The sequence below is a fragment of the Myotis lucifugus genome, unplaced genomic scaffold (assembly GCF_000147115.1).
Source record: "Myotis lucifugus unplaced genomic scaffold, Myoluc2.0 scaffold_23, whole genome shotgun sequence".
NCBI classification, from domain to species: domain Eukaryota; kingdom Metazoa; phylum Chordata; class Mammalia; order Chiroptera; family Vespertilionidae; genus Myotis; species Myotis lucifugus.
The window spans coordinates 8,790,727-8,803,829 of NW_005871071.1; the positions used below are offsets into that span (position 1 = coordinate 8,790,727).

General features: G+C 41.5%; 1 protein-coding gene across 2 annotated transcripts in view; it reads right to left on the reverse strand.

Moving 5' to 3' along the window:
• Positions 1–13,103, reverse strand: part of SLC12A1 (solute carrier family 12 member 1) — an 85,940-nt gene that overhangs the window by 37,312 nt on the left and 35,525 nt on the right. For both annotated transcript variants that reach the window (XM_006085997.3, XM_006085998.3), the window contains exons 11-17: positions 12,893–13,044; positions 11,429–11,536; positions 10,991–11,114; positions 8,999–9,100; positions 6,043–6,198; positions 2,741–2,840; positions 1,891–2,002 (exon numbers count right to left, since the gene is read on the reverse strand). In XM_006085997.3, coding sequence (XP_006086059.1) covers positions 1,891–2,002; positions 2,741–2,840; positions 6,043–6,198; positions 8,999–9,100; positions 10,991–11,114; positions 11,429–11,536; positions 12,893–13,044 — 854 coding nt within the window. The remainder of the gene's footprint in view (positions 1–1,890; positions 2,003–2,740; positions 2,841–6,042; positions 6,199–8,998; positions 9,101–10,990; positions 11,115–11,428; positions 11,537–12,892; positions 13,045–13,103) is intronic.

Below are 13,103 nucleotides of genomic sequence, written 5' to 3' on the forward strand. Positions count from 1 at the left end.
CTGGAAAGTCATTAACTGCAGCAGTAACTATTTTCTGTCCCCAAGAGAACCTCAGTACCTGGGAGCAAGACTCAGGGAGACCAGCACAGTGATGTGTAATGTGGTCCAATACGCATGTCAAACAACCAGGACTGTTGAAGGCACGGTACCTACTTCACTAGAAATGACACCCAGTATCACGTTCTTTTATTATAGTCAAAGCAGCAGAGGGTTAATTAAAAGCAATAGCTTTTGTCTCTATAAAAAGACCTTTTCTCCCTTGCCAATATATGACTGTTTATACTCCCAGTTCATTTCTCCTGCCCTGAAGATATCTTATTGCCTGCTAAACTAAGTTTTCTCTAAATTGCTGGAGAAGAAAAACACCCCAAACTGCTTATTCCATCAAAACCCACTCCTGTATTATATTGGCCAAAATGAAATCCACTCATCCAGGGCACCAAAGTTGATAATATGAGAAAAGGGTGCTTGATAAGATTTTTAAAAATCCTCTGGAGTCACAGTTGGTCATTACTTAACCTGTCAATCTTATGTATTCAGTAGGATCCCTTTCAACCCCCACTGGATAATTGCATTGAGTTATATTGTTTGAGTTTCTATCATATAAGCACCGAGAGGAAAGATAATATGACCAACCAGCTTCATATAGCAGTTAGAGTATTACCAAGTGTAAGAAGATGCTAAGTGCTGGTCATGATGGCATGTGACAAATTAACCCCTGTATGATGGCACAGTTGACTGGCCCCAGGGTTACACAGCTTCCTGGTGGCCTTATTATTCACTGGCAGGTATTGGGTGTTTAGGTAGTGGTACCTGATTCTAATAACACTCTCAGGATACAAGTCTGCTAAAGCTTTCTCCTCATGATGTAACACAGAGCACAACTGGTTGGCCTAGACCAGGGGTGGGCAAACTTTTTGACTCGAGGGCCACAATGGGTTCTTAAATTAATTTTCCCGAATCTTGCTTTTCTCATCAGTAAAGTGAGAACAAGGCTTCTTTTCCTTTCTGCCCCACTGGGCTGTTATGTAGATCAAATAAAAACTATAGGAAAATGCTTTGAAGAATTGGTAACTATTCTAAAAATACACTGAAGTAGCTACGAATTTTGAATGGTGTGTGTGTGTGTGTGTGTGAGAGAGAGAGAGAGAGAGAGAGAGAGAGAGAGAGTGTTATGAGAATACAAGTAGAGATAGACTGGTTTGAAGGACTTAGATTTATTATTTTGTTATAATTTTAATGCTTTCTCTTCACTTTAGAGATTGGTTATCAGTCAATAATTATGGTTAAATTTTTAGTGTTTACTTTGATACTTTCTGGGAAACCCACCAATAAGTTATCTTTAGTCTACCACATACTTCCTGAACAAAAAAGGGATTAGTTCAGCTATGAGTGATGTTTATCTAAGACATGGAAAACTTGGCTTAGTTTCCTAGATATGTATAGTGTTATCAAGTTTATCTAAATATCTAATCTAAATTCTCTGTGCTCTCAGTTAAGGCCATGATGTCTGGTTCTCTCCTCCTCAGCTGATCTGTTAATAGCATCCTCTGGCTCATTTCATCCTTTTATGTTTCTGTGGACAGTTATGACCCCAAATGCCTTCACTTTCTTTATTTATTTCTGGGCCAGCTTTCTTTTTCTTGACTCAAAGGACATCATTTGGAATATTTATCACTTTTAGTTGGTCTCCTATGAAATCAGAAAGACATTTTATCCACTCATTTAAATTCAGGATCACGGTCTTTGCTCTATGAACCAAGGAAAAGGGCTCTTGTCCAAGCTGCCTTGCCATTCTCCTGTCACTGCATGCACCCGTTCAGCTGACCTAAAATAACACAAGGTGAGCAGGAAAGGAGCAGCACTTTTCTGGGATGAAGTGGCTCTTACCACAAAGACTTCACAGCAGATGCAAAGGCCACTGTTCTTGGTGAAGGCGTGAGTTATGTCTAAGAGAGCGGGTCTTGTCATGGGTCCCCCAGTTAGGACAATGCACTGGGGCCTAGAAGTGGAGAAAAAGAAGATGTGAGAACCGACCGTTGCAAGAAGCCTATGAGCTCAGAACCACCCCGGTGGAAATGGCAGGTGCAGAAGGCTTGGCAAAATGGAACCAACTCTCCCTTATCTATTTCTTGGATTTCTCACCAGAAGTCTTGAGTCATCCTGCCTGCCCATCTTGCCCTCTCTATATTCTTAGTTTAGTTAGTGAGCGCTAAAATGTAAAGTACGGAAAGGTGGTCTTGGATTCCCCTTGTCTTTTTTCCTCTGGACACTATCCTATTCCAAATCCCAACACAGCCTGTCCTTTCCCACCCAGTACTTTCCTTCATCCTCCTTGCAGAACTTAGGTTTCCAGGTTCCATTCAAAATAAGATATACCTGATAAAGAGCTTCAAGTGTTACTTCTAAGAGAATTCAGTAAGCCACACAGCATTCAGCTGAATGGAGACATCGGGGACATCGCTGTAAAATCACCTCACTTAGATCACCTCTGTATCCCCACGCACGGAAGGTGGCCCTCGGCACTATGAGGGTTTCTAGTTGGGGGTGGGCGTAGCTCAGAGTGGAAGAGAAGCACTTGTTTACAGAAGGTGCTGTCATGAAAATGTGGTAGTTTGTATGACTGCCTAGTCTTAGGTTGTGCCCATAGCATGTGACTGCTCTAGTGCATTTGTCCCCCATAAAGAAAGGCCACTTCTAATGTGGAACAACACCAAGATACCTGAGAAGCAAATTTTACCTGAAATTTTTCACATGGTCTTCCACTGTGGTTAATTCCAGAGCATTGTCCAAAGCACTGACATAGGAGAGAGCCTGTGTGGAGGAGCCCCAGTTCACATCTGCGGACGAAAAAGGAATGTGGCACAAAAAGTATTGACCTTCCCTCTGTCTATGGTGAATAATTTTTATAAGCGATTCCCTCTTACGATTTTCCCTGGCTGTGTCAGCAGTGCCGAGAGCACAAATTAGAGAACATTGTTAGAGAACATTAGAAAGAGCATTGTTCTTCTCTGAGTATTTTGTGAATTCTTCAAAGTAAGACCTCTCTTTCCAGCTAAAGATCAGATCTGAAAGCTTATATCCTCGAAATTCTGCTGTGTGGTGAGGCTGGGTGATAACCACACTGCAGACAATAGACTTGGGAAAATGACTGGCCTCTGAATAAACTCAAGGGTTCTTCACCAGTTCTTAAGCTGAATAAAAAGAGGCATTTGTATACACAGATAGCGTGTAGCAATCTTTATATTTGAAATCGTAAAACTAAATAGCTCAGTAATTCTTACTTCTGGGTGTCCATGAAGAGGGTCAATCATTATTAAGATTTTAGTTTGATCTTTTAGGACCTAATCTTCATAATAATGGAGGTAAACACTACCATACTTTGCCTTTTTCTTGAACAAATTAACTATTAGATGGATTCTCTAATTTTTATAAGAGAAAGTCCCTGATGGGATGTACAGGTTCACTCCAGATGGCAGGCAGAGCCATCTCCCAGTCTTGCTTTGAAGAGCCACGGAAATGGTGGGGGATCGTTATCTTCTGATAAAAAAGATTAAAATTGATTAAGTGTTGACTATGCACCAGGCTTTAACACACCTTAAGTTAATTTATATTTAAAAAACCCTACTAGTCAATTGAATATGTGTAAAAAATGGACTTTGAAGCATATCTCACATTATATACAAACATTAACTAAAAATGGATAACAAACGTAAGTTCAAAATTTAAAGCATTAAAATTTCTTGAAGAAGTTTGTGACAATGGATGAGGGAAGAATATCTTGGTTAGAAGCAAAAAGCTAAACTATAAAAGAAAAAAAATGATAAATTAAACTTTATAAAAATTAAAACTGCTCTTCAAAACAAACTATAAGAAGAATAAAAAATACAAGTCATAAACCTATAGGTAATATTTGCAAAACACATACTGTAAAAGATTTGCACCTAGAATTTATAAAGAACTTTTACAACTGAATAATAAGGAAACAGTTCCAAAAATGGGCAAAGGAATTAAAGAGACACTCAACTAAAGAAGATATATGAGTGGCAAATAAGGTGTTCAACATTATTAGTCATTGGGAAAATGCAAGCCAAGCCACAGTGAGATAGTACTTCACATCTATTAGAATGTTATTATTTTTTTTAAATCAACTGGCAATACTAAGTGCTGACAAGGATGTGGCACAAGTAGTATATTCATTCATTGCTGGTAGGAATGGAAAATGATACTACTACTGTGGAAAACACTTTGGCAGTTTCTTATAAAGTTACATCTACAGTTATTATATAATCAGGAATCTCACCCTTAGAGGAATGAAAACATAGGTCCACATAAAATCCTGTGTGTCAATGTTTATAGAAGCTTTATATAGAGTCACCCCAAGCTGAAAACAACCCAATGTCCATCAACTGGTGAACACATTTAAAAAAAATTTGAGACATATTCACACAATGCAATACTACTCAGAAACAAAAGGAACAATTACTTATACACACAATAACATGGGTGAATCTAAGAGCATTATGTCAAGTGAAAGGAAACATGCATAAAGGCTACATAAAATAGGTTTCATATCATATTCTGGAAAAGGCAATGTCCTTCTTAGGACAGCAGTGGTTGCCAGGGGTTAGGTTGTAGGGAAGATGGACTACATAGGAGTGTCAAGAAACTTATAGTGATGATGGCAATGCCCTCTGTCTTGATTGTGGTGGTGGTTACAAGACTGTAAGTTTGTCAAAAATTATAGACTGTACATGTAAAAGGGGTGAGTTGAAGCAAGCATCACTCAATTTCATTGGGATTCCAATTACAAAATACTTAACCCAAAGTAGGAAACTGTTTGTGAGAGAAAGACTCCACCATCCAGTTTATAATGAATGCTATCATTTCAAAACGTTCTCTTCAATTAGATATCAAATGGTAAAAGGCACATCAGCATTAACCTAACTCATCAAGGGAACTGTGATTATCTTGCTAGATTATCAAGATTTTTAAAAAAATATATATTTTATTGATTTTTTACAGAAAGGAAGGGAGAGGGATAGAGAGATAGAAACATCGATGAGAGAGAAACATCGATCAGCTGCCTTCTGTACACCCCCTTACTGGGGATGTGCCTGCAACCACGGTACATGCCCTTGACCGGAATCGAACCTGTGACCCTTCAGTCCTCAGGCTGACGCTCTATCCACTGAGCCAAACCAGTTAGGGCTGATTATCAACATTTTTATATCTCAGTTTGATTGAAAAGGAAAGAAACCACTAAAGCCACATTTCTATATAACTTCAATAAAGGAGGACTTACTCAAACCTCCAAAAAATAAATAAAAGGGGTGAGTTTTATCATATGTAAATTATACCTGATAAAAACACATGAAGTAATAAGAATAAGCAACAAACAAGCCCCTCCAAGGTAGTTGCTACCTTCTCTGCTTTATTTGCTGAGTAAGGGTAAGGGGATTGTGGGGGTGGCGCGGGTCTCTGAGACTGGATCTCAGTACCTGACTCTGTGGTCTCCAGCCTCTCCCATCTGCAGTCTATCTAATTCTCTCCTTTCCTCAGCAATTTGTTCATGTCACTTTCACTTTGCCTACTTATATTAATTTATTATATTACATAGTTCATTGCTTATGTGTGGATCTGTGAACTCCTTGAGGACAGGGACTATATCTCATTCATTAGGACATTAGAAGGTGATGTAATGAGAAGCTTGTGGGGTTTGGTGTCATACACACTGTAGTTAACATGTCAGCTCCATCAGATACTGACCATTACCTTGGTAAGTGGTCTACTCTTTGAACCCCAGTTTCTTCATCTGTAAAATGGGCATAATAATACTTAACATACAGCATTATTGTGAGCTCATGATATGTAATAGGTGCTCAAAAGTTACCTATTGTTATTTTACATTATATTATTAATATCCACCATACACATGGCACACCTAAGTACACAGGAGCTGCTCACTACCTGGTTGTTGAATAAATGGGTAGTTAGAGGCTGCTTTGTAAACGCCCTCCTATACAGACCTTCTTATCTTACCTGGCTTCTTATAGGTCACATAGATATAGAGGAAGAACTCAATGATGTAGGTGATAACAGCTGCCCACCAGTTGATGACAAACATGACTGCACAGCACAAAACAGCTCCAAAGAGAGATACCCACATGTTGTAAATCCCATATGCAGGTCTCCATCCTGAAAGCAAAAAAAACCCACAAATCTATGTGCACAAGAAAATCTTCCACGTGATCACCATCATGCCAATGCATATGATCAGAATACAAGTAACATGTTTCTTCCCAGCATAAAAACAAGAATTAGGTCAAGTTTCCAACTCTGCTATTAGTTTTCTGTGATCTTGGATCCCTGGCCTATGGAGGTGTAATTACACCAAATAAGGATGCTGTGAAATACAGAAAAACGTGTCTCTCGTGGCCCCTCCTGATTCCCTGCATATCCCCTGATTGTCTTCCCAAACTACAACACCTTGAGCACCTCATAGCTATGCCAGTAGGAGTTCAACGGAGGCAGGAGGGATGGAGAAGTGGGTCTTGTGAGGAGGGTGAAGGAATTCCTTGGTGGGCCAAGAAAGAGAAGGATAAGACAATGGGCTTACTTTCCCATGCAGAAAGCAGAGCAGTCATCAAATAAATCCATTCATTTCCTGCTAGCTCTTCCTTTACCCTGAGAGGAGAATGCTTGCCCTTTCAGAAATAATAATTAATGGGAAGAGAGGGAGACATTTGTCTTCAATGTCTTCTTAAACCTGATGCATTAACATGTTTTGCATTTGCAATGAAAATATTTCTCACGGTTCATATATGCAAGGGGGTTTCCCATGTTTTACTATTAGTTTCCTGAAATTAAAGAAGCTGGAAGACAGTATGGTCAGGATGGGGAAGCTCTGATTTGAAGGGTACATTTGGTCTCTGGATGAAGTGCATTTTAAATTCGGAGAGGCCAAAACACAACAGAGCTTTCAGTCTTCTGGAGCAGTTTCTTAAATGGCCACAAGATGGATACAGCACTTTGAGAACATCACTGGGAATGCCCTTATTTTACAAGTCTGGCTGTGTGTGCATGTGTGTGTGCATGCCTGTGTGTGCATGTATATGAAATAGAGAGAGAGGCTTGGAGAGAGAAAGAGAGGTGGGGGAGAGTCTCAATTTCTGGGTCTTTGTATCTATGTGTCCCCCTCTATGGGCTTTCCTATTTTTCCTCTCTTCCTCTTTCCTGTTTTTCCTTTTCAATCTTTCCCCTGACAACCTCTATTACTTTAAAAACGAACAAAACATGGCATGGAGGCACACATTGCTATGATTTGCTGTATTCTCTGACTAGAACTGTCTGTTCTCTGCTTAAAAGAAGACAACACAACAGACACAAAAAGTCCTCAGTGTTTTCTGGAGCCTAGTGGCCTTGGGTGGATGAAGGCTCCCCTTCCATCTACCTTTTGTCTTATTGGCAGCAGCTTTTCCAAAGGAAGTTCAATTGTGGCAGGCCCCAAAACAGTGGAAATGTGTTTATATCCCTGATAAAAGTCCTCATGGCCTCATGAAAATGTTCTAAAGTTGACTTTGTTGGTGATTATATAACTGTAAATACACTGACAATCATTGAGTTTAAACTTTAAGTGGGTGTGAATTATATAGTATGTGAATGATCCTACCTAATAAAGAGAGAATATGCTAATTGACCCTCACGCCATCCCAAAGGATGGCGGCGCCCACAGCCAATAAAAAGGGAATATGCTAATTGACTGCCACGCCCTCAAAGATGGTGGTGCCCACAGCCAATAAGGAGGGAATATGCTAATTAACTGCCATGCCCTCAAAGATGGTGGTGCCCACAGCCAATAAGGAGGGAATATGCTAATTAACTGCCATGCCCTCAAAGATGGCAATGCCCACAGCCAATAAGGAGGGAATATGCTAATTGACTGCCATGCCCTCAAAGATGGTGGTGCCCACAGCCAATAAGGAGGGAATATGCTAATTAACTGCCATGCCCTCAAAGATGGCAGCTCCCACAGTCACAAGATGGCTGCACCCAGTCCCCTCAGTCCTACTGCTCCATGTGCCTGCCTCCAGAGACCCCCAGTCCCCTCAGCCCCCCAGCCGCCCAGGGCCGGCCCAGGGCACAGGTAACCAGGGCTGGCTGAGGCTTGCGCTGCCGGCAGTGGCAGCAGCAGAGGTGTGATGGGGCATCACCTTCCTCTGATTGCCAGGTCGCCTCCTGCCCCTGAGGGCTCCCGGACTGTGAGAGGTGGCAGCTGGGCTGAGGGAACCCCCTGCAGTGCATGAATTTTCATGCACTGGGCCTCTAGTTTCTTAATAAAATGTTTTGAAAAGAAAAAAAAGTCCTCATGGCGAAGAGTTTTCTGAAGGTCGATAATGACTAGTCTCTGCTTTGGTGGAAAGGCAGAAGAAATTCTATTGGCCAATGGAAGCAAATTAGAGGTGAGAAGTGACTAGATGGGGGAAGGTTCCTTGGTGTGAATTTTGCACCACTTTAAATCACAGTCTGAGAGCGCAGGGATGTCACCAGCTTCACTGTGAATCTGCATTGACTACTCTCAGCAGGTAATTATGGGAGCTACTCATCCTTCTCTTCTGCACCATGGGCAGGAAACAAATTGATAGTAAGGAAGTTTCAAATATATACATTTATTCCACTTCTGTGGTCACTTTCACCAAGGAAATAAATAGTGATGTTTTTCTACTGCTGAAATAAATGTGGTTTCTCTTGCAATGAATAATTTATTGCCGCAGGAGAAAATTGACTTTACGGTTGGTCAGAAAGGCCACTGCTCAAATGATTCTTTTTCTATTGCACAAGTCACCCCCCAACTCACCAAACAAAGTGGATTGCACTGCCCACTAGGATATAAGGAAACAGATAAACACAGATTAAGCACTCTCACTGACTCATTTCATTTTATTGACACTAACCATTGTTGGCTTAGGCTTATTTTAATTTTAAAAAGTCAACTTACCTGGGGATTTGGCATAAGAGGCATGGAAGCAGGAGAAATTAATAAGTGCGTATGAGGCCAGGAAAAAGTTGGAGATGATGGGAGCAATGGTGTTCAGTTCCGCTGTGAACAAAGCAGACATGAGCATGTACGTCTGAGTGATGAGACCAGGGGCTGAACAGCTGTTGCAGCCTGCAAGCTTGACTTTATTTGGAGGCTGAAAACATAGCTAGCATCTGTCAAAGTTGAAGAAGTTAGTGATTTTTCTTTGGGGCTGCATTCATTTTAAGACCTATTCTTAGCCAGAGTTTCTTTTCCATAAAGTAAGAAGCAAGAAAACCTACCAATCTGAAAATAGGCAATCAAGACCTCTATTTGCAAAAAAAAATTTGAGTGGGAATGGATAGAGGGTTTGGGGATTGGGCAGATGATAAGTCCCTGTGGCCATTCCAGGGGTGCCAATTCCCGTGTTCTTTATCTGCTGTGCATGCCCAGGCTCTGCAGGGTGCCAGATTAGTTACATTCCAGAAATGCCTACTGGGAAATCTCTCTGCATGTACTCAACTTGCTCTCTCTGACTTTCAGAACCCTTGTTAGTTATTTCTAGAGAAGTTCTACCAAATTTGTAAAAAATGTTTTACTACTATAGCTAAATATCCAGTATGACTTAATCCTAGCTGAATTGCTCATGTTGTGATATAAGAAATAACTTAGAGATAGTCCTATTTCTCTGAATGTCAGATGTCTATCGCCCTCAGTGATGGAAATGCAGGGGGCAGCTGGGGTGGCTCTAGAACATGGGGGCCAGGAGGAGGTAGGCAAAAATAGCTGGCACACACCTGGAAGCTAATCTGCATTGTTCTAAAAGAGTGATTTTTAAAGATATTATTTAACTTATACAATTTTTAAAACTTGGTTTCTTTGATCACTTAAATGCAGTAAACCTTGTTACCTTATAACAAATATCTTCAACCTCGTGGGAATCTTGCAGGGATTCATGAATTACAGCCACTTCCTGAGTTTATCAGATAAGGAGTGGCATCTTTTGGCATCTCTGTGCTGAGAAAAGGCTCCGCCCATCTATGCATAGCTACCGTCATCCCTACCTCTTGCTTCTTTTCCTCTAATAAGCTCACCAGCAAAAGTGATGCCTTAGGGAGCAGTGAGGAACGTGCAGGCTACATTGATGCATGTGCCTCTCTAAGATTATGTAGCCGTTTCTATAGTGTCTAGGGAGCAGGAGATGAGATTAAATCTAGTTTAAGTGGTTCTCAAACTTCAGTGGTCTACGAATCTCTTGGGGAACTTTTAAAAACGCAGATTCCTTGTCACCAGAGATTCTGAATCTAACTCAGGTTGTGCCTGAAAATTTGCACTTAAACCTGCAGGTGATTCTGATTCTAACACAGGTGGTCAACGGACAGCATTTGAGAACAGACTCTTTGACTATCCTGCTAGCTGTGGGGCTAGTTGATGTAAAGACTAGTGGCAGCTGGGGGAGACTCTGGGATTAGACCAGTCGTTCTCAACCTTGACTGCACATTAGAATCATCTGGGAATCTTTTTAAATCCTGATTTCTGGGCCTCATCCTCCGGAAATTCTGTTTCTTTGTTACTAATGTTGTGGCCCCACCCCATAACAAAGAAACAGAATTTCCGGAGGATGAGGCCCAGAAATCAGGATTTTAAAAAGATTCCCAGGTGATTCTAATGTGCAGCCAAGGTTGAGAACCACTGGATTAGACAATAACGGGCAGGTTGGGGGATAGATTCAGTTACATGTGGGTGGATGAATTTCCAACACTCGGATTCAAAGAGATGAAAGTCCGAAGCCCGCCTCAAATCTTTTAAGGCCCTCTCCCCTCAGAGTTTTCTCATTTCCTCTCAGACAGACTCCTCTATTCCCCAATGGAATATTGAACATAAAACAGGTAACTTTTCAAGCTAAAAGGAAAACCTTCCGAGTAGCAGAAGAGTTATTTGGCTTTGGGTAAGAACAAGAACGCTACTAACCAATAAGAATGAACGCCATGGCTATCACAAAAGTGAGGACGTATCCTCTCAGCGGCTCGTTGTTTTTCCCGTATCCTTTTGCGAAGAACTGCAGGGCTTTGTAGATGTTGTCCTTGCATAGAGCCTAATGGGAAGGAAGAGGAGAACCTCATCATTTATGGCTATGTGCCGTCATTTTCCCTGGGCGATTCAGACAAGAAGATTGGGCGAAAGATGGAGCGATACACAATATGAGGCACAAGTTAACACGGAGGTTCATCATTCTTTCTATTATTTGAATCGATCTTGACTCTGTGGCAGACATAGCATTTGAGCCAGATGCAAACATTAAAGTGTTTCAGCAAATGATGGAAAATGATTGCCGGTGAGAATGGATATTTCAGTTTGATCCACGTTCAGCGGCAACAGCCATAGGGAGAAACACATGCTCGGTATCACCTGGAACACTTTGGGAGCGCTGACGAGGGAGGCCAGGGCCGAGGAGAGCGTTGCAGAAAAGATGCCAGCCGTGATGAGGGGGCCGAACCCCGACACCATGCTCATGACCTTGAGAAGAGAGGTTCAAGTCAGGAAACTCATCCAATGGACAATAAAAACAAACAAACAGACAAGCAAATAAATAAAAATAGCCAACTTTTTATTCAAATGCTTTCCTTTCCACTTTCTGTGATTTGAAATTTCTTTAATAAGCTAATTGCTTCTAATCAGAATTCTCCCTCTCCTGCTCATTTCATTCTCGAGTTGTTGTTTTCAAGATGAAAATGGCCTTTTTGTTGATTATAATAATAATAAATGCTCACAATACATCCAGAAGATACTGGGAAGAATAAAGAAAGAGGTTTCAAGGGTTTTGACAGTATGTTCCCACTCTGTCCTTTGTGTATTTCCTTCATTATGGGAAATTCTATCTCACAGAAAGTGGCGTTTTAATAAGGTTTGGAGAGGGACTCAGCTGTTTACCAGGCCTTTAAGGCATTAGTGTTTCTTGGTCTACCTGCCCCTAGAGCAGTGGTTCTCAACCTTCTGGCCCTTTAAATACAGTTCCTCATGTGGTGACCCAACCATAAAATTATTTTCGTTGCTACTTCATAACTGTAGTGTTGCTACTGTTATGAATCGTAATGTAAATATCTGATATGCAGGATGGTCTTAGCCGACCCCTGTGAAAGGGTCGTTCGACCGCCAAAGGGGTCGCGACCCACAGGTTGAGAACCGCTGCCCTAGAGGCTTTGTAAACCTTTGCTTTTTCTGTGCTCATTAAACACAATTTTAGGTCTTAGACATGATGAGAGTCTGTCCATTTAAGTCATATTTTGGAATAATGACTTCAGCCGAGTTAATTTCTCTTTGTTGGTTGTTAAAATAGATGAATGAAGCCTTCATGACAAATTTGCTCCTCCTTCTGCTCACTCATCGTTGAGACAAATTAATATGTTTCAAGTCCTACAGTTTTCCCAATTTCCCTTGTCCCTCCCCCTCAGTAATCCTCCTGCCCCCCTGCCACTCACAATTTCCCTTTGGCCTTGTCTTCCAAGACCACCAGAGAGGCTGTTCCTAAGCCGAAGCCCATGCAGGAAACGCATTCCGTGCTAACTAGTCTGTCTCTCCTCCCCACCATGAACGCTTGCACAATTGATTGGAAGGTACACGATGTCGGGTGTGGTCCCTCCCTGGTGCTGCAATTCACACAGTGCCTGTTCTCTCCGACCACAGTCAACATAACCCCCGGACCTGTTACATGTACGTCTGCACGATTCTCTTCCCTCTCACACCAGTTGTTCTTTGCTGAATTCAAATTGATCAATCATCAATCCGTTGCAGGGTCAGACGTGTCATTATACATGACGTTATCAAAATGAAAACAACGGCAATCAGCATTGTTATAATGACTGCAGTTCGAACCTGGAAATTGTTCATCAGCCCGTACTGACACGGTTCGTGCTGGCATCTCGAGAAGTCATAGCCCAGCCCGCAGGCCGCTGAGCCATTGCAGTTCATCCCAGAGATGATGGTGTCATTCATGTTCCCAGTGGCATCTCGGACCACACAGGCCCCTGGGGAAACAACAGTGGCTTGTCATTTCTTCAGATTTTTAAGAGTTCTCTCCCTTAGG